This window comes from Acanthochromis polyacanthus, chromosome 2, assembly GCF_021347895.1.
Source record: "Acanthochromis polyacanthus isolate Apoly-LR-REF ecotype Palm Island chromosome 2, KAUST_Apoly_ChrSc, whole genome shotgun sequence".
NCBI lineage: Eukaryota > Metazoa > Chordata > Actinopteri > Pomacentridae > Acanthochromis > Acanthochromis polyacanthus.
Genome location: NC_067114.1, coordinates 44496135 through 44517977, shown reverse-complemented (window position 1 = coordinate 44517977; position 21843 = coordinate 44496135). Strand labels below are relative to the sequence as shown.

The following is a 21843-nucleotide window of genomic DNA, read 5'->3' as shown; positions in this document are numbered from 1 at the left end:
AGCCAGATGGCCCCTTGAAATTCTTTTAAACCCTGCTGGAGCAAGCACGTTTCTGCAGGATTTGGCCTCTCCTAATGGGCTAATTTGCCAATTACAGTCCATATTAATGGATGTCATTTTAAGCCTGACAGTTATAACTGATTATGAAATGTCTCATAATACGAAAGCCAGAAAATGCAATTACTCCAAGCAATCTTCTCCTGTCGATTGCCAAACTTGGATTGCTTTTTTTCCTACGTTTGTTATGAATCTACTCGTCTGTGGCTGAAACCAAACACTGCTCATACGTCTGAACTCATGTCGCAGAAGCGCTAACTTTTAAATGTATTCAACTATAAAACTGTTAATGCCAGTGTGTGACATGGGAGCTTTTAGATAAAGCATTCATCATTTTTATTAGTTTTCTGCACCTTTAGTCTTTAGTATCTGAAGTCACCTTTAACCCCTAGATAATGAGTGGTTGGACCCTGAACTCCTCCAGAAGTGAGTCAGAATGACCGTATGAGACTCACTGTTTTTATTCCACTTTTGTCGTTTTGGTTAAGAATAATCTGTATTATTGTTTGCATTTTTTTTTTTGTCCACACAAGAAGGAATGTGTCAGAATTCTGCAATGATCAACGTTGATTTTTCCGTCTGTTGGCAACATTACTTTATTTTTTCCAGAGTCCGCCAAATGTAAATGCTTTATTTATGCTGATTGTTTTTAAATATGGCAAGTTATTTTGATGAAATATTACAATTGTAGGTACATTTTTCATTTCTTTTTAACTTAAGAGTCACAAAGTTAAAAACCTGATGAATGTTCATTTTTTCCAGTGGTTTGTTCTGATAAATAGCCTTTTTTGCATTTTTTTTATTTTTGCTCCATCTGTCTTGGTCTGTTTTTGAGTAATGTTGCAAATGGATTTAAATGAAATGTTCAGGGAAGGTCAGAAATGACTCAAGGACCAAGTGATTAGATTTTGGCAGTGATGTGGCTTATAGTCTGGATCTGTGGATTTGTTACAGATTTGTCACTGAGATAGCGTCACAAGTGAACACTATCAGCTGCCTGCTGATCACATTGATCTGCCTACAAAGCCACCGCAGCAGACCACAAGTTTTTAAAGATTTCATCCATCAGAAATCATACAACAAATGCTTTTCTTGTTTAAAATGTGTTTATCGTTCACTTTATAGCAGATTTTGAACATTGAAAAATATTTTCACGCAGAACAAAAGCGGAGAATGCCAACATCCTTTTTTTTTTTTTTTACATTTTCCACTATTTTCCTCTCTCTGATGCTGCTCTGTCACCTCTTGCACAAAGACATTGCAAATACCTTTTTATTGCATAAAATCAGAAGTTTCCTTAAATTGAAATGTTAAGTTTCTTTTGATATTTTAAGTTCTTTTGAGAAAAAATAGTGCTTTTCTGTAGATGTAAGAAGCAGAGTTTTACAGAAGCAGAAAAGCTGAACAACAAGGTGGACAAAGATCAATGACAGAAACCAAAGTTCCTGAAGTCTTTTTTTTTTCTTTTTTTTTTCCCTTGGGAACAAACCAACAGATTTGCTTCAAACTGTCAGACTGAAAAGTTGATTATTTCACGTATTAAGTCAGTAGTTTTGCATCCCAACCTATTGATTCACGACATTTTCATCTGGATGAATTATTGGAGAATAAAGTGAAGATGTTTTGTAAAGGTTTGACTTAAATGATGCAAGTTTCTTTGTTTTACAACAAAAATCAGAAGTAGAATTAATGTTTCTGACAGTTTATTAAAATTACAGTATTTAGGAATGTACAAAATTTTTCATCCTCTGTTCATTTTGGATGAAGATGAGAAGAAAATAGTTCTTTTCTATATGGATAAGAAGCCGCAAATTCAGCAGCAGTGTGGACGAAGATGAAAAACAACAAATGAATTCAAGTCTTTAAAAAAAATCATAACAAACCAGTGAAACTGAAAAATAACATCTTGAAGTGAGCAATCAACAGAGAAAAATAACTTTAAATAAACATGTCCATAAATAAAATAAACAAAAATGCAGAATTTAAGCTTGAGCATCAATATAAAATAACATGAAATAAATAAAATAGCATGAAATACCATGAAATAATTAAAAACAGCTTAAAATAATATAAAAACATAAAATAACATGAAATAGGATTTAAAAACATGAAGTCCTCTGGTGCAGTAACAGTCTTTGGTGCAGTTCCTGAACATGTCTGCAGAAACGTCCAGCTGTGTGTTCATCTTATTGTTCTGCACGGAGCTGCTTCAGTGGAGCTGAAAGGATTCTGGATGCTCTTGGTTTCTGTCGACCTCCTTCTTTTAGAGAAGAAATCTGCAGAGAAAAATGAGGAGAGAAGAAGTTGTTTAATCACTTGTTCTGGCTTTCCATCGGGGCCATCCTGAAACCTTGGCTGCGTCTTACCGGTGATCCGTGCGTCATTTCTGGGTTTGGCTGCGGCTCTGGAGTGCGTCCTCTTCCTCCGGACAGGCGTCACTTCGGCAGGACTCTGGTGCGTGTTGGAGATGCTGGACCGGTTCTCCTGGTCCGTCCGTGCGCTCTGCTCCTCGCTGGGCTCGTCTCCATGCTCGGGTTTGGAGGCTGCGTCGTTCCTCTGCGCGTAAAATGGCGCAGCGGGGATCTCCTCCCACTGGAACCGGCCGGGAAGCGGCGTCTCAGCCTGGAAGTTAAAGTTCCAGCGCCGGGTGTCCTGCTCCATGATCTGCTGAAGTTTGAGCTTCAGGTCCCGCCGCAGCTGCTCGTGGTCCACCGGGCCGAAGAGGCTCCTGCGCACCGAGTCTGTGCGCCTGAAGTGGGTCATTCTGCTCAGGTTTCTGGATCAGACTGGAGGAGGGAAAGATGAGGATCTGCTGCTGCCGGTGGTGTCTGCTTCTGGTCCGATCTGAACATCAGAGCTGCGTTTAAAGGCTGCACCGTGTTTTGTTTGGAGTCTGAACAATGAATCCAGGCTTCTGATTGGCTGCAGCTGTCTGAATTGGAGGAGGGAAGCTTTCATGATGGGATGGAGAAGACCGAGATTTAAAAAGAAAAGTCACCCAGGAGGTCTATTCCCGCCTTAAGTAGGTCTGCAAGATAAGTCAATTTTTCAAGCCTGATTTTGAAGAATTTCAGTTTTTATTTAAATAAAACATAAACTAAAATAAGATTAAAAACGCATAAAATAACAGAAAAACATGAAATGACATTTAAAAATAGCATAACATTAAAAAACTCATAAAATAACATGAGTCAGTTTGGCCCCACGCTTTTATCTGAATAAAATGTAAACTTTGTTCATTACATGTTTAACATCCTCAGATGTGATCAATCAACTCAAAAATGATCCAAAACGATTAAAAAGTGATAAAATGGTTTAAAGTTGCCCAAAATTACTCAAAATTTATTCAAAAAGACAAAGTGGTCCAAAATGGTTTGAAATTTGCCCAAAATGATTCAAACTTGAACAAAATTACAAAATAATGTTCAACATGACTAAAAATTGGTTGAAAATTTGTCCAAATGACAAAACCTGTCCAAAATTTCTTGACTCAAAATTTGTCAAATGACTAAAAGTGGTCTAAAATTACACAAAATTGGTCCAAAATTATTTTAAAAATTGCCCAGAATAGCTCAAACTTGCCCAAAATGACAAGAATTGTTCAAAACGATCCAAAATGACTAAAAAATGGTTCAGAATTACTCAAAATTTGTCCAAAATGACAGAAACTATCCAAATCAACTCAGAAATTACTTGAAACCTGTTTAAAATGACTTTCAAATGGTTAGAAATGACTTGAAATTGGTCAGAAATGATGGAGTTAGTGTTACAGAAATGGTTTGGGTTTTAGACTGCTCTCCAAAGCTACAATGTGAGGCTAAAGTGTTAGCATGAAGTTAGCTAATGTCAGTATTTTACAGTTTAGTTTGGGCTGTTTTGGATGGTCACTAAAGCGTGCAGTTTTATAATCTTCAGAAGGTTTCAGGGCCCTGAACAAACAGCCTGACGCATAAACCTGGGGAACAAAGTTAATTCTAATCATTTTCTGGGGGTTTAAATTGCTGAAGTCAAACTGACCCCAAGGATAAAAGATGTGAGTACATTTGAAGGTTAAGTTGATCCAACAGCTCTTCTTTTAATTATGGTGATTAAGTACTTAACTCTCATTAAAACATGGAGATACTAGTTGGAAAATCCTAATTTAAATGAGTCATCAACTTTACAAACTGGTGTTTATGCGGCCAAACATTAGATTAAACAATATCTGTAATTACAGTTTACTGGTTGAACATGGTTTCATTAGAATACTGATTGAATTTGTGTTGCTGTTGAGGCCAAACTTTCTTTTTCAGCGTGTCTGAACAACAGACTTTAACATGACAAAGGCTTCATTCCTTCACATTTAAATCAGACTCTTTGTTCGTCCACCACACTTTTCATTTGCATGACAGCCTGCTGTTTAGACCAAAAACTACAAAAAACCCACAAATGTTTGAAGTCCAAACATAGAGCAGTTTAGCATCCAGATGAATATGAATGGAGCCTACAGGAGAAACAAAAGCCAAAAGTTTTCATGTCAAAGTGAGATTGAAAGTAAATTAAAGGTCCAAAACTGGCACAAATGAAGAGATGGCATTTAGTTTGACAGTGACTCCAAACTGTTTATGGAAGTTTTTTTTTCTTTTATTAAGCTCTTGGTTAGTTTTCTTCACTCTATCCTTGTTTTCCCTCTCTGTTAGCCAGTTTTCCTTCAATCCGTAGGCTAATTTTACTCACTCTGGCCTCAAATCTCCTCATTTTGTGCTCATTTCCTTACCGTTTCCTACTTTTTCCTGACTTTTCTTCACTGTAGGATAACATTTCAGGACTCTGGACTTATTTTTCTTCACTGTGTGCTTATTTTTTTTCCTCCCTGTGACTTCATTTTCCTTCACTATAGGGCTTTATTGTCTCACTGTTGGCTCATTTTTCTTCACTTTTGGCTCTTTTTTTTTTTTTTTTCTCTCTCACTGGACTCGTTACTCTTCACTGTTTATTCCTTTTCCATCACTCTGGGCTCATTTCTCTTCGTTGTCAGCTCATATTTCCCCACTCTGGCCTTATTTTCCTTCACTCCGGGCTTATTTTTATTCACTCTGGCTTCAAATTTCCTCACTTTGGACTCATTTTCCCTCAGTGTGGCTGCATTTTCCTCACTGTTGGCTATTTTTTCCACACTATGTACTCATTTTCTCTCACTGTGTGCTCATTTTTCCCCATCTAACCTTATTTTTCCTCCACTGGGGTTATTTTTTCCTCGCGAAACAAATCTTTCTCCACTGTGACCTCATTTTTCTTCACTGTGGGATAACATTTTGTCACTGTGGACTCATTTTTCCTCACTTTGATGTAATTTCCCTTCACTATAGGTTTTATTTTCCCACTGTGGTGTCATTTTCGTTCAGTCAAGGCTGACTTTTCCTCACTGTTGGCTAATTTTCCCTCAATCTAGGTCCATTTTTTTTACTTATTTTGGCCTAAAATTTCCTCACTTTGGACTAATTTTCCCTCATATTTGCACATTTGTTCCTCACTCTGATCTCACTTTCCCTTCTTCTAGGCTTTGTTTTCTCACTGTTCTCATTTTCCCTCGCTGTGACCTCACTTTCCCACATTCTGGGCTCATTTTCTGTCTTTGCTGGATCATTTTCCATCACTAAACTGATTTTTTTTTTCTTCAATATTTGCTCATTTTTCCTCATTGTGACCTCATTTTTCTTTACTCTGAGCTGATTTTTCCCGAGTATAGGCTCATTTTTCTTCACTCTGGCCTCAAATTTCCTCAGTTTGCTCATTTCTACTCACTGTGGACTCATTTTGCACCCCAGTATAAACCTGCACCTCTATGGAAACAGAACAACCACAACTGGAAGGAAAAAACTCAGAAATGTCTGTGTGGTATGACAGTTGCGTCATAAATCATAAAAAAGATAAACGGAAATAGATTTTCCTTTAAACTCCTCCTAAAACATGAAAAACTTACATCACCATGCACAACACTGTTCCAAATGCTTGCAGATCTTACTAGTACTGTAAAATAAATAAATGTTGACACCATAAACGACAGATATTTTACCACTTGTCTTCTCTCTGTTTGGTGCAAAAAGTCCATGAATTTTTGCTGTGTCACCGTTGGTTTCAGCTGAGTCATTCAGAGCTTCACGGTTGCAAAGAGAAGTGCAGAATTTTTAGTTTTTTACAGATTCTGCTTGGAGTAAACACTTTATTTTTTGGAATTTTTTTAAATGAGAATGTCTCCATTTTAACGTTGCAGCACATAGCAGATAAATGTGATGATTCTCTTTGGATCAATAGTCTATTTTTCTTGTTTATTTTTTAAAATGGATAAGCCTTCCACACCTGCTGGTGGGTTTGGGGGTTAACTTAGGCTACAAACAGTAGTTAAAATAAGATTATTTTAATTACCTTTAACACAGTGAAGGAGGAGATTGTTCCCAGCAGGTTAAAGATGGAAAAACAAATCAATTAAGCTCTTTTAATCATCATTTCTACTCCAACAGACTGATTCTCTTCACGTCTTTGATCAAGCTGTCGAGGAAGGCGTCACATGGCCGCCAGTCAAACCAGCACCGCTCTGATTTTCCGGCCCCTGAGGTGGAGAAAAAAGGAAGTTTTGGGCCTTTAGCAGCAGTAATGAAGGTAGAAGTATTCAGCTTCCCCACCACGGTTTGGCTGATCAGCTCGGTGACCTTCAAGCCCTCCTTCTCTGAGCTCCAGGCCACCGCTGACTGGACTGACGCTCCGCTGCTAATACTAATGCTGTGAATACATGGCAGGCATATTGAGTTACAACCTGACAAATGTTCTCCGTGCTGGACCACAAAGAAAGGAAGTTTACGGTTTCGACTGTCCTGATGGAGAACAAAACTAATGCAAGATTTATTGCTCAATCATGTATTTTTGTATAAAATGTGGATTTCATGTTTGTCTCCATTCAGGCGGTGTTAAATATTTCACAGCTCTGACCTGCTGATCGATGCTGTTTTTGGTGTTTCTCTACGGCTGTGTGCGTCTGACTCAAAGCAGTTTCTGGGTGTTTTCTTGCTCTTGATTCATTTTTCCTCACTGTGTGCTCATTTTTCCTCGCTCTGTCCTTATTTTCCATCTCTGTTAGCAACTTTTCCCTCAGTCTGCACTAATTTTACTCACTCTGGCCTCCAATGTCCTCACTGGTCTAATTCTTGCTCACTGTTGGTCAATTTTCAATCACTCTAGGCTGATTTTTATTCACTCTGACCTCAAATTTCCTCACTTTGGGCTGAGGTTTTATTTTACCTTACTGTGCTCATTTTCACTCACTGTTGGCTAATTTTCCCTCATTCTAAACTCAGTTTTATTCACTTTGACCTCAGATATCCTCACTGTTTGTTGATTTTCTTCACTCTATTCTTATTTTCCCCTTCTTTTAGCAAATTTTCCCTCAGTCTAGACAAATTTAATTCACTCTGGCCTTCAGTTTGCTCACTTTGTGTTCATTTTTCTTCACTGTGGCCTCATTTACGCTCACTTTAGCCTAATTTTTATTCACTCTGACTTCAAATTTCCTCACTTTGGGTTCATTTTCCCTCAATGTTTGCCCATATTTCCTCACCCTCACATAATTTCCCACACTGACGTCATTTTACCTTATTGTACACTCATTTTTACTCACTGTTGGCTAATTTCCCCTCACTCAAGGCTCATTTTTACTCACTCTAGCCTCCAGTTTGCTCACTTTGTGTTAATTTTTCCTCACTGTAGGCTTTATTTTTCTCCCTGTGGCATCATTTATGTGGCATCATTTACAATCTCTCTGGCCTAATTTTTATTCACTCTAACCTCAAATTTCTTCACTTTGGGTTCATTTTCCCCTCACTGTTTGCCCTTTTTTCCTCACTCTGACCTAATTTTCCTCACTGAGGTCTCATTTTACGTCAGTGTGCGCTCATTTTTACTCACTGAAGTCCAATTTCCTCACTCTGGCATCACTTTCCCTCACTCTGGCCTCAAATTTCTTCACTTTTTGCTGATTTGCCCTAACAATTTGCTAATTTTTCCTCATTCTGACCTCATTTTTCCTCACTGTGGGCTCTTTGAATCCATCTGGGCCCATACTTCTTCTTTCCTTCACTGTTTACTCGTGTTTCCTCACTGTGGGCTCATCTGTCCTCCCTTTTTGCTCATTTTTCCTTTCTGGCCTCATTTTCCCTCCATTTTTCCTCACTGTGGGCTCATTGTTCTTCACTCTGGGTTTATTATTCTAAATATTACGAAGCTCCAACCCGACTGATCGACACTTCGATGTTGTTTTTGGTGTATTTCTTCAGCTGTGTGTGCAGAAACTGTCCACGTTAACAGTAAAGGTGTGGTCCTGATGAGACTAATCTGCTGACCAACATGCAAACTAAAGGTGCACAGCGGCCTCTCTGATTGGCTGCAGGACGAGCCCCACCTTTGCACCGCTTCCTAATGGCTCACCTGAGGCTTGTGGAAGGAAAACCGGACCGGTGCGGCTCAGCAGGAGCAGAGGAAGGCACTTTTCAGCCATGCAGGAGCGACAAGACACACCTCTGGTAAGTATTTCTGCTGTTTATTGCCGCTGGGACGTCGAAATCTGGACGTAAAAACCTGCTTACTGGTCAAACATGAAGTTTATGGTCACATTCAGACAACCAGGCAGTTATGCTCTTCAATAAGAGACGAGTTAAGAAAAACTCAGAAATCTGTAGCAGTGGGTGTAAAGTGCATTGCTGTAAACTTTCTGTTTGAATAAAGTGATTCTGGCAGCTATATAAAGCATATATCTGTTAAAACTGGTTCAAAATGCTCATAATCGGGTAAAATCATTTAATGTATGTGGTTTTATAGGAGTATTTTCACAGTAATACAACTATAGAGACACTTTTCAAGGTTTTCAAGTATGTGCAGTGAAATGCAAAGCGGCTACACCTGGAGGCTCTGCAATAACAAGCAGATAATGAAGAATGGTTCTTTAAAAACAACGGAAAATTAGAACAGTCATCATTCTACCGCTTTATAAACACATTTTGTGCAATATTTTACCCCTCTCTGTTTCTAATAACCTGAGACTGATTATTTTATTTTGTTTTTTGAAAGATTAGAGACCCAGGTGGCCAGTTTGCTTCCTGACTTTCGACAATATTGTTTTTTATTATTGCTAGTACTAAAAATCCTCCATATACTGGTGTTTATTGAATCATCACAGCTGCTGTTGAAGTTTGAGTTTTTGCAGTCATATAAAATATAAATATGCGTTTTGAAGCTTTATATCTCTTCCTTTCCTCGAGCACATATTTACATCTCTACATGGGTTCAAAGGAGGGTTGCTGGGTCGGATGGTTTCACTCAAACGGCAGCAAAGTTGCTTATTCCTGGCTTGACGCTGGCTGGGAACACACCTGCACAGCTGGACGTCCTTCCCTCTACCTTTGCATGCAAATCGTCCAGTTTGCATGCCCAGTAGTCTCCCCTCCTCCCAGACCCTGACCTGTAGTCAAATAAAACCTTCCAGAACAAGCTGCTCGGTCACATTAAAACAGATGGCCGGACACAAATTGACTCCCGGTCAAACCGCCGCCACCGAATCTTCAGCCGAGACGTCTCTCTTAATTCAAAGGCTGCTGCTTTTTCTGTCAAAGGACTGTGCACTTCTGTTGCATTTTTTTTAGTTTTAATCATCTTTCACAAGCAGCTCAAGTGTCTATGCAAATAAGGCTGCTGATAAAAGTCCGTGTTTACCGAGGCAAATGGATAATCTTATCAATAATGAATGAGTTTCCTCTGTGAACGCGTTCATTTCTATGAAAAGCGGCGTTTGGAGACAAACAGGATGTGGCTGTTGTGGTTGTAAAACAATAACTAGACACAAAGTCAAAATGTCATCAGTGTAATTTTAATAATTATAATAAAACCAAAAAACAGCACGGTGCAGAAGGTTGAGAGCTTTTAAAAACTCCATTAACAGCTTCAGATGAAGTGAAGTGAAAAGATTTTATCAATATTTAGCCTGAACACAGTTTCTCTTTAACCTCTGAACCCAAATTAAGGTTTAAAACTCGTGTTATATTTTTGAAAAATCTCTCAAATTTGACCATTTATTAGGTTTAAGAGATGTTATGTTTTTCAAAATTGCTTAAATACGGTTTCTCTTTCACCACCTGAACCCTAAAACCCAATTTCAGGTTTAAAAGATGTTATATTTTTCAAAATTGCTCAATTTTGACCATTTATCAGAGCCAGAAATTGTAAAAACAGAAAAAAATCACTGGATTTTCAGTTTAATTGCAGGCCTTGAACTACTACTCAGCTGCTCTGTTGGAGAAATGATCCAAATCTAATCTTGAAATCCTAACATGCCTTTCAAATCACTATATTTTATGTGCCTCATTAAAGAATTTAGTAAAAATAGACCGTTTGCTGTAACGGGATTCACTAAAGAGTAAATGAATAAATGAAAATTTGGGGCTCTGCAGCACAACTGTAAAGCCATTAATGACCAACAGTCACATGACACAAATTCAGACTTTTTGGATGAGCTGCAGGCAGTGCTGGTGATGAGAAATATAAAAAAATAATTTTAAAAGTAAGCAGTGAGTCTGCCAAATATTTCCCAGAATTTGTAAGACCTGTGGACAAAAATGTACAAAAATATTGTACAGGTTGATTTTTTTTATTGAATAAATTCATAAAAAAGTTCAAAATTAAGGTTTTTCTTTTTCATCTTTCCCACTTTTTAATTTTTTTTAAAAAAAATAATGGCATCATGACTGTAAAAACAATTGTTGGAAACTTGATCAAATGTCTCCTTAAAATTAAGACATTTAATCAAAATCCCTTTATTCTACTTTTGTCATTTGAAAATTTGCCAAAAATAGTGTTTGCTCTGAACAGATTCAGTCAAAAGCAAAAACAATTCTGCCTTGTGCAACCAGGAAGTCACGAGTGACTCAACGACGCCAAAAGTCTCATGGCCATAATTCAGGGACTTTTTGGTTGAACTGCAGGCAGTAAATGGGCGACTAATGTGAAAATAAATAGCAGTGAAAGATCTGCAGTGCTTAGAATCAGTTTGTTCCAGTATTAACTTCTTGGGAACACTTGCAGAGATGTTTCAGATTGGTTCCACTTTTTGTAGAGCTAATGCTCTAGGAAACACAAATTTTAAGTTTTTTTTTCTTGTTGTTGTTAGGATGTTCCCACAACTTTGTAAAAACAGACAGTTGTTCTGCCAGAAAATTTAATCAAAGTTATTTTTTTCCTACATGTTGTTTAAAAATTCAGCAAATATAAAATGTTTGCTCCAAACAGTCAAACTAAAAAATCAGCACAACTCAGTGCAGCCAAGAAGTTATGGATGAACCAACCGCACCAAAAACTCATGACAAGAATTCAGGGACTTTTTTAGTTGAACTGCATTCAGAGTTTACACAGTAGATAGAAGACGATGTCTGTACTATTAGGTAGTGTCTACGGATACGGGTCCGTATCTGTAGCCCACAGGCTACGGGTACGGCACTTTCCATTTGCCAGACAGATACGGACCCGTACGCGAGTCTCGCGAGTCATAAAGCTGCTAACCACTGCAAACTGTTGAAAGGTAAGCAAAGGTTAAGGTTAGGGTTAGTGTTAGGGTCAGGTTTAGGGTCCGTACCTGTCGTACCAATGCTACGGGTCCGTACAGCTAGCGTCTACCGGGAGTCACGTGACCAGATCTCGCGTATCTGATTGGCAAATGGCAAGTGCCGTATCCGTAGTCCACAGGCTACGGATACGGGTCCGTACCTCTAGCAACAACCGTACTATTACTACTATAGTATATATACTGTACCATTACTTTTATAATTTGTGGCACTCTGTGTCATAATGCCCAAAAAAAGAAGGTTTGAGTTGTTTCTACTTCTTGCTATAGAGGTGCAGAACTCTATATTTCAGTAAAAGATGATTCCACAGTGAGGGGGAAAATGTGACAGGAGCAATAAAAGCAGCTTCAGAGGGTTCAAACGGCTCTGTTTCTCATGAGTACATGCAGCGTCTTGGAGGAATGGCCACAGTTGTGTGGATTTGTTTGGTATCTGTTGCCTCATCCTCCTCATACTGTAATCCTAAACAGACTCCCTGGTTTTAAAATCAGTGCTCTGTGGGGGCCGACCATCTGCTGCAGGACTCTTCTTCTAGTCACTAAAGACGTGTTGTGTGGAGAATGAACGTGGGCCTGAGTCAACGCCTCGCTGCTGTGCTGTGTGGATGAGGATCTAACTAGCTGAAGTGCAGGACATGATTTTTATTCCGCATTACGTCTGCAGCCCAGTCTTCCTGCTGTCGTGTCTGGGAGTGTTTTTGTGCGTCTCTGCTTCAAACATCAGGCAGGAAGGGCTTTGCATATGAAGCGAGAATGAAAATTCGGGCAGTTTTGCATCGACCACAAGTGCTTCTGAGAACCTCTGTGTGTGTAAAAAGGGTGGTGAGAGAGTCCTAATGGGTTTAGAGGTAGACTGACATCATGTCTGCCGATTCATTTCCCTACAGGCGACATTACAGCCGCAGACGAGATGCCTGCGGTGTGGAGACGTGCTGGAGTGGTCCGAGGAGCACAGGTGTGGAGAACGAGTCGATATGAACAGAAAGAAAAACATTCAGGATCGGAAACGAACGACAGGCCGGTTCATTGCTCCCCACATGATAAAGAAATCATCTGAAAACTGACATTTACAAGCCCGGTAATTAGGAGGTCAGAACAGGAGAAGCTGAAATGATTCAGTTCTTAGCTGCAGAATAAAATATTCATGTTCAATACAATAATGTGGAAGGTTACGGACCAAGCAGCTGCTTCATGAAGCATTTAGGATACCTCCAAAGAGGCAAAAGTCTGCTTACTTTAATGATAAATTATTGCTAAATGTTTAATCCATGTCTAAATCTGGATCTACCTAAATGTAAGATTCATTGTGATGCTGCAGAGATCAGGGATTTCCCCTATTAAAGATCAAAGTTATAGTGTAGAATAAATGAATGACTTGTGCTTTGGTGTGTGTCAAAATATAGAATAATGTTTTTTGGAACTTTCAGCGATGCTAAATGTCAAATATAGGTAAATATTAATACAAATCAAGGCAAAAACTGCAGCAACTTAAATGTTTGCTTTTCACCATCAAAATACATAAGCATCTAACAAACAAAAATGAATTTTAGGTGTAGAAATCAACTTGGAGATCATTTCAACATCCATTGTGATACAGAAGAGATTTACCCAATTAAAGATAAAAATCGGAGTTCTTTTAACGAATAAATGAATGAGTTGTGCCCTAATGTGTGTCAAAAGAATGAAAAATGGTGTTTTTAGAACTTTTAGTTATGATAAATGTCAATTATCAGGAAATATTTGTACAAATCAAGGCAAAAAAAAGGCTCAAAAAGCACAAACTGTAGGAATTGAAGCTCTAACATGTTAACTTAAATACTTGTTTGCAATAATGCTAATTAAGAACAAAGTCTTTTAAATGTGGAAATAATCATTAATTTTTTGAGTACGGTAATCAAGTTGGAGACCATCTCTGCATCAGGAACAGCTTCAACGTATCCGTCATGGTAGTGCAGAAATTAGAGATTTACCCTGTTGAGGATTTAATCCAAGTTCTAATATAGAATAAATAAATGAGGGGTGCCCAGATGTGTGTCAAAAGAAAGAAAAATAGTGTTTTTGGAACTTTCTAATTGTTAATTATGGGGAAACATTTCTACCAAAAAAGGTTCAAAAAAATGCAGGAATTAGTTATAAATGTTTAACTTAAAAACTTGTATTTGATTATCAAAATTAAATGCATAACGCACAAGAAATGCCTTTTGAATGTGGAAATAATAGTTAATTTTTGAGTAATCAACTTAAAGACCATCTCTGTGTCCAGATCTGCTTCAACACATTATTCATCATGACGGAGCAAAGATCAGGAATTATCCAACTGAAGATAAAAGTTAGACTTCAGTTACAGAATAAATGAATGAATTGTGCCCTAATGTGTGTCAAAAGACAAAATAATTGTTTTTCAAACTCTCAGCTACTGATTGTCAATTATTGTAAAATGTTTGTGCAAAAACTGCAGGAATTAAAGTTGTAAAATGCCTGTTAACTTAAAAACGTGTTTGTGATCATGAAAATGAAGTACACAACAAAAACACAATATTCATCACGATGCTGCAGAAATCAGGGATTTACCTAATTGAAGATAAAAATTAGACCCATAGTATATAATAAATGAATGAGGTGTGCCCTGGTGTGTGTCTAAAGATAAAAAATAATGTTTTTGTAACTTTCAGCTAAGCTAAATGTCTGTCATGAGGAAATATTTTTACAATTGAAGGCAAAAAAAATGCTCTGAAAGTGCAAACCAGGTGGCCAGTCGTGTACACAGAAATGGGTGTGGTGTTTGGGGAAGTTTGCATGGAATAATTTCACGCCTCAGGGGTCAGGAGTTTGGATCTAAATGGATTTAGAAACATCCATGTGGGGACTTTAGTCAGTCTTGTTCATTTTTTCTTCACTGGGCTTTGAAAATTCTCACTAAATAATAAGCAAACAAAATAAGCAAGCAGAAGAAAACAATGAATTTTGGCAGATATAAGCTCCTATTTCTGCACAGTCCCATCTGGCTGCTAGAGGACTTTTCATGTTCATTTATAATTTGTAGGAAAATGGAAATTGTGGTGTTTCTGCTTTGGAATACACATTTGCAGCTCTAAAGCAAAAATTAGGTCTCCAAAATTTTGTTTTTGAATTAATTCTTCTTCAAATCTATTAAATGAATGAAAATGTGGAGAAAAAAAAAAAACTATGGAAGATATTGTAACTGGAGCAACCGAATATTTACATTTTTGTCAGCGTATAAACTTATGATCACCATTATTAAGCAAGTAGCACACAAATAATTTTAAATGTGAGTTTTTAAAAAAGAAATTGGTAATTAACTTTAGGATATGTTACCAATTATTAAATAATTAAGAATATATAAAGAGCTAAAACACAAACAGTAATTAAAGGATGTGAGTTTGTCATCAATCAATTATTAATAAGCCAATTTAGTTAAAAAAATGAAGAAAACCTAATTGGGGTAACTTAATTTGAATTGATACTTTTATTTGACATCTAAACTTGTGTTCATATAAAATTAAAAAATACCTAAAGAGCAAAAACAGACAAGAAAAATATATTTAAAAACAAATAATAATCAAAAAAATTCTAGAAAGTTTAATTGGAGCAGATTAATTAAAAAAAAAATCATCTTAAAAACTTTTGCCCATAATTGTGTTAATTAGGTACATGACTCCTAAAAATCCTTTAAAAAAATGTAACAAGATTAGTTTGAATAACCAAATTTTTATGAGTAATCAACTTGAAGACTTGTGTTATAGTCATTAAAAAATAATTAAACTTTTGATTGTCGAGGAAAAGCCAGCTCAGGTAACTCAATGTAGCTTGTTTGTTGGACATAATTTCAGCAGAAGATACTTTAACTGTTGCTTTAGTTAATTTAAATGTAGAAACTGTAAAAATGCAGCATAAAATGTCCACAAACATGTTTGCTGCTCTACAGGAGAGCAAGAAGAAGCAGGAAGTTTGTTACTGTGACGCTCCAGGTGATCTTCTGATGAGAAACTTTATATGTGCTAATTTTAGCGTCCTGCTGGGATGTTCGTGCTGCTCCACGGTGGACGAGACTCTGGAGAACGTAGCCAGAGGTCTGGCCAGCAGGATGAAGGAGAAGAGCCACTGGGCGGCCGGGCGAGTCGGAGACATCGACTTCCTGGGTTCCACCAAGACCAGAGGAAAGGTGAGAGTGAGAGGCAGAATGAAGACAGGAGGTTACAGAAGAACTCTGACACTTGTCTGGATTTGGTTTCAGTTCATGAGGGTTCGCAGCAACACGGATCCGGTGCTGATCTACCAGATGCTGACGGAGGAGTGGGGCCTGGCGCCTCCTCACCTGGTGGTGGCGGTGGTGGGCGGAGACGAGCTGGCCCAGATGAAGCCGTGGCTCAGGGACACTCTGAGGAAAGGGCTGGTGAAGGCGGCACAGAGCACAGGTCAGAGACAAGACGGTGAAACCATAGACTGTATATAAAGATGGTAGCATCTGGCTCCAAAAATGAAGCTCACCCGAAGTGTCAAAAACTTGCAATATCACGCCGTCCGCTAGGGTTGGCTCCAAAAAAATAAAAAATTTAAAAAATAAAAAAATAAAAAAATAAAATTTGATAGACTGATGTTCTACAGCTCAGGATTTTTTTCCCGTTAGTTTTCATGGTCAAAATGAGAGATCAGGTGGCCGATCTTAAAATAAATCAATACCGAATTTTAAATAAATCGTTAAAGTTGGCGGAGCCAGGGGGCGTGGCTATACTTGATAGACAGTCTTGTCTGGAATGATTGACAGATCCTTTAGGGCTCTCATCAGTCTGTCTTCAGTCTGGCCCGCCCATAGACTGGTCCTGCCCCTAGTTGTTCTCCGGTCCAGCCTGTTTGACGCTTTTTACGTCACTGGCTCCAAAAAATCCAAAATAGCGACCAGGAAGTAGCAAAATCCGGGCTTCATTTTCTCAGCATTGAAACCAACGGGTGACTTCACGGTTAGTTCCCGCCTGGGTGAAACAGGCCTCAGTGCTTTTTAATCAAAGGGAGGAACTCACTGCTGCCCTCTGCTGGCTGGAGACAGAATTACTAGAAGCATGTGACCCAGAGAAGAGGGTCAGAATTTAGCCTTTTCTTGGTGTTTGTGCTGATTTGTAACATATTTATCATCAAAAATAACTCTCACAGCTTCAGCTCAACACATATCAGTGATGCATTTTAATGCTTATTTAAATGCATAACTGAGTAGAATGTTTGCAACAAAATTTGGCGACCCTTTAATGCAAAATACAATGAACATTTGCATAATTGCATATTTGCAAAATCTGAAGACAAAAATTCAAATTGAGTTATTTAAAACTGTAATGCTGTGTTGTTATGGGTTAGATGACATTATGATGTTGCATCCACTTATTATTTTGTGCAATTTGAACTCAGATTTATCCACTAATTGATTTAGAACAAAATTAAAATAGCAGAAAATGTTTCCTTACTTCACGTGCAAGAGTTCAAGTCCCGCCTACTGAATGTACGGAACCTGGGCAATTTCAGACAGCAGTTAATCTGGGAACATTTTCAAATGTAATGTTACCAATAATATACTCATATTTAGTAGTGAAATTTGCTGCTCTATCCTTCAGTTTAAAAATGATAGTTTCAAATGTCAAATGTGCACAGCTACAGGCTTTTTGAGATGTTTATTTAAAATATCAGAATCAAAATTAAAAATATTTTATTGATCCAGAGAGGATATTGCTGATGTTACAGTTACAAAATCTATAAAATTAGAACAAAAATATTTGCTAAAACGCAAGTAGAAAAGTCAAAAATATAACCATGTACATCTGTGGGGCACGTTCAGTTTGTGGTGGTTTTGCTTTTAAGACATAAGGTGGAAAAATTCTTCTTTAAACCAATTACATGAACCAAAACATGGAAATAAGAAAAAGCAACCAAATTTCTAATTAATTTCTCAACTTAACAATATATGTCCAGGATTATAATTAAACATACAATGCGTGAAAGTTCTATTAGATAATGTGGGGAAAACTTTCATTTTCAACCTAAAGACTGTGTTTATGCTACTAATCATTAAATAATTAAAACACAAACAACTAAAACAAACAAAAACAGAAAATCTAATTGGAGCAACTTCATTTTTATTTATTTTTTGGCATCTTAAAAATCTTAACATGTAAATAACATGGAAAGACTTGTGTAAATAACTTAGTTTTATGAATATTTAACTTGAAGACTTGTGTGTATGCTTGATTAAATTTAAGACTCCTTTGGTTAAAGAGGACAAGCTAATTCAGCTAACTTAGTGTAGCTTGTTGGTTGAACATAATTGTATTAAAAGTTGCTTTAACTTAAAGATTGAAACTAACTGCTGCATTACTTGTTTTTAAATGTAGAAAGTCCCTCCCAGTTCATGCACACTTTAATGTACACTCTCCTATACGTCTGCAGGGGCCTGGATTCTAACCAACGGCCTTCGGTTTGGCATCACCAAACACTTGGGCCAGGCGGTGCGAGATCACTCGCTGGCCAGCACCTCCTCAAAGGTTCGCGTCGTGGCCATTGGCATCGCCCCCTGGAACATGATCCACAACCGAGAGGCGCTGCTCACTGCCAAGGTTTGTTCTCAAGCCGACAACAAAGAACTGGAGGACATTTGGGCTTCAAAGTGTGAAAAATAAACTCCTTTACAATTTCCTGCTGCATACATTCATCAATAATGGATAATAAACTATCAAAGGCTTGATTGGCTCAGCTTATGCATCATTAGTAGCATTTTTATTCCATATTTTATTTGCGGTTTGCTAACCCTACTCTAATCACAGTAACAGGGTTGCTAATCCATGCTAATGTTAGCTTTTTGTCAGCAGTAGAAGCTAGATATTTAGCTAGCTGTTACTGCTGACCAAGAGGACAAACTGACTGATGGAAAACAGTCCAAAGAATGAGTCTGATCCTGATAATATGAGGTAGAGTGAGACGTTCAATCAAGGCTGACAATGTGATGAAAAGATGGAAAATAGAAGAGGACTTAGCTTTGCTCTACCCATTCTTTAGGAAAACTGTTTGATGATGTTTCTTCCTCGGTAGGTACGTACATGGTTCCAAATTTGCATTCTACATAGTCAAATGCTTGTTTTAACACTAAGATCATTCAAATAGGACAATTCTTTGCGATTTTGTTGTGAATTGCAGCATCTGTTTATTCAGTGGCGGCCATCTTGAAAAATGGCCGCCATCTTGAATTTTTAGGTGGCTACCGAGTTTTATCAAAAGATCTTGATTTTAAAAAATGCTCCCACAATTACAAGAGACATCAGTGGGGAAAAAAAAAGCCAAAATAAGGAGATTTAAATTCTGTTTTAACTGTTTTATTTGAGATTCAATTTGGTCATCGGGGTGTGGGACAAGAGAAAAATGGCATTTGAGGGGGAACTGCAGACTTATTTGGTATTATTAAAAATATTTTCAAACATTCTTTTCTCATAGTCCCCCCCCCCCCCCCCCCCCCCGGTTTGGTCTCAGGACAAGTACATTTACACAACTGCATGTTTTAGAATTTTGTACAAGTCCTCGAACTCATGCGACCACACAGGTCGTATGTAACGTGCCCCGGAATACGACACGAGAGCGTATTTACGTTAGCGCCCCTATGGGAGATAGGAAGGCATTACGGGATTTAATTCACGAAACGGCTTTTTCCTCGCAAAACGGCTTTTTCCTCACTTTCCCAACACTGGTTTAGAGTTATGGTTTAAGTTAGGGTTAGTGTTAGATAAAAGTTTGTTCATGGTGATGTTTCAGCTGAGACACCAGAGTGTCGATATTTACTCAACCGCTAGAGGTCACTTAACGTCAAAACGTAACACTCGGTCGTAATACGGGCATGTACAGACGACCTATGTGGTCGTTTTTTCAATGAGGACAGGCTCATTTTGTACATGGATTATTTGAAATTTGATGGTCGGGATGTTAAATATCCTCCAATCCTGGAGTGACTCGTCTATGAGCAAATGTCTCTCACATGTTCTTTTTCTTCCAGGTGGACGAGCCGGCGGTGTACAAGCCCCAGGACCTGCCCCATGGCTCGGTCTACTCCCTGGACAGCCACCACTCTCACTTTGTTCTGGTGGAGGAGGATCCCAACAGACCCGGGGCCACCAGCGAGATGAGGGTGAAGCTGCTCAAGCACATCTCTCTGCAGCGCACCGGATATGGAGGTAAAACATCTTTTATCATCATGTAGATAATAATGAAATATGACTCCTAAACATTTCACTGCTTTACAGGTTTAGTTCATGTCAGTAGTCACTCTAAAACTTTATTAAAAGCGTTATTGCGAGATAAAAATTCAGATTTTCTGATCTGCAGATGTTATGTTGATGGGTTAAATCACAAAATAATGTTGCATCAGCTTAATGTTGTGTATAATTTCAACTCAAATGTATTAGTAGATTTAAAACTAAATTTAAGTTGTAATTTATTGAAATTGATTTAACACTGACATTTTTCTTTGTCTTGAGTTCAAGGTGAAGAAAATCATAAGTTATTATTGTTTACTACAAATCAGCTTTCTGTTTTCTTTAAATGCATCACTGAACAGAATAGAATAGGTTTTGTGATTTGCAACTAAATTTGGTAATTGTTTGTGCAAAATAAATGCAAAATGCATGTTTGCATAATTGCATATATGCAAAATGCATAATTGCAAGATAAAAATTCACTAAATTAGGATTCATATAAAGCTGCAAGTGTTTTTATGGGTTCGGTGACAAAATAATGTTGCATCAACTTAATATTGTGTCTAGTTTCACCTCAAATGCATGCATTAATTGATTAAAACTAAATTGAACTTGCAGTAACTTAATGGAATTGGCTTAACAACTTGAATTTTCTTTATTTCTTTCCAACCTTATCTATTAAGCATTTTCAGAAAACAATCAAATGGTGCATATCAGCAGTGAAATCTGGTGTTGCACCATTAAAAGCTAAAGTTTTATCTGAAAACTATGTTCAGCTACAGAGGGATTTACTCAAGCAGTAATAACAAAACCATATTTTAAAATTTGGTACACGTGGCATCACATTTTTCATCATCATGTTGTTAATAATCAAATATAACTCAAGATGAACTGTACAGTTGTTGGAGGTATACTTTAGAACTTTCTACAGGGGGCGCTCTCTTCTGACTAAACTGCGAGGTTTAATTTAAGTTTAATTTAAAAAAAATTGTGTTCTGCTACAGTGGTCTTTGCTTAAGTAGCAACACCAGTAACATAGTTTAAAGTTATTAAATTAAATGTTAAACTCCTGCATTTAAAATGAAATAAATGTGACAGCAAAGTGCACTAAGAATTAAAATCTCATTTCTGACAAATGGATTCCACAGAGTTAAATTACTGGTTATCAGAATCTCCACCTTTGTTCAGAATCCTCTTTGCAGTTTGTGTCTTTGTGCTTTTTAAAGCCACCAATGTGCAAAGTTTCTCACTTTTAATGGACTCATTAACACGTGTGAGGAAAACAAGGGAACAACACCATGCATGTTATTTTTTTTCATTTTTTCCGTGTAGTTAATTTGTTAAACTGTGTGGTTTTATGAAACTATAACATCACACTACAGTTTTTCACGAGTCGGAAGCAAAAGCAACCTGTGAAAAATGACATTTTTTTTCAATAATCACCTGAAGCACTATTCACACGATGATATAATGCCAGAGTGATGATAATGTGGCATGTTAACGCTATCTATTATTATTATTGTGACCATACTTTTTGCTGCTTGCAGGCTCAGGAAGTTTCGAGATCCCCGTTTTGTGTCTGCTGTGCCACGGAGAACCCCGGATACTAAAGGTAGACTTTATTTTGCTATAAATAAACTGAGAAAGACCTTTGAAATGCACTTTTGAACTTATTTACAGTACTTTTCAAAAGTTTGAGGTCATCCAGACAATTTCATGTTTTCCATGAAAACTCACGCTTTTATTCATGTGCTAACATAACTGCTCAAAAGTTTTCTAATCATCAATGAGCCTTTCATCACCATTAGCTAACACAATGTAGCATTAGAACACAGAAGTGATGGTTGCTGGAAATGTTCCTCTGTACCCCTATGGAGATGTTCCACATTTAGAGTTTAGATTGTGACA

At 37.6% G+C, this 21843-nt stretch overlaps 2 protein-coding genes across 2 annotated transcripts in view; one reads left to right on the top strand and one right to left on the bottom strand.

Annotated features, from left to right (window-relative positions):
* Nucleotides 1-1743: 1743 nt before the first annotated feature.
* On the bottom strand, nt 1744-2948 carry cdkn1ca (cyclin-dependent kinase inhibitor 1Ca). Its single transcript, XM_022206112.2, has 2 exons — nt 2424-2948; nt 1744-2333 (listed from the first exon to the last, which is right to left on the bottom strand). Exons 1-2 carry the CDS (start codon nt 2818-2820, stop codon nt 2239-2241), a joined length of 492 nt encoding a protein of 163 aa, XP_022061804.1. The 5' UTR covers nt 2821-2948; the 3' UTR covers nt 1744-2238.
* A 10-nt stretch (nt 2949-2958) lies between these two features.
* Nucleotides 2959-21843, top strand: part of trpm5 (transient receptor potential cation channel, subfamily M, member 5) — a 44968-nt gene continuing 26083 nt past the window's right edge. The window contains 8 exon segments of the mRNA XM_022206108.2: nt 2959-3079; nt 6558-8609; nt 12583-12650; nt 15725-15878; nt 15951-16131; nt 18146-18312; nt 19737-19914; nt 21483-21547. Coding sequence (XP_022061800.2) covers nt 8583-8609; nt 12583-12650; nt 15725-15878; nt 15951-16131; nt 18146-18312; nt 19737-19914; nt 21483-21547 — 840 coding nt within the window. The 5' untranslated portion in view covers nt 2959-3079; nt 6558-8582.

Excerpts from the sequence above, each read along its gene's own strand:
- cdkn1ca (XM_022206112.2), bottom strand. The coding sequence starts at position 2,820 with ATGACCCACTTCAGGCGCACAGACTCGGTGCGCAGGAGCCTCTTCGGC. Across the intron at positions 2,334-2,423 it reads AAATGACGCACGGATCACCG|ATTTCTTCTCTAAAAGAAGG; the intron begins GTAAGACGCAGC and ends TTTTCTCTGCAG.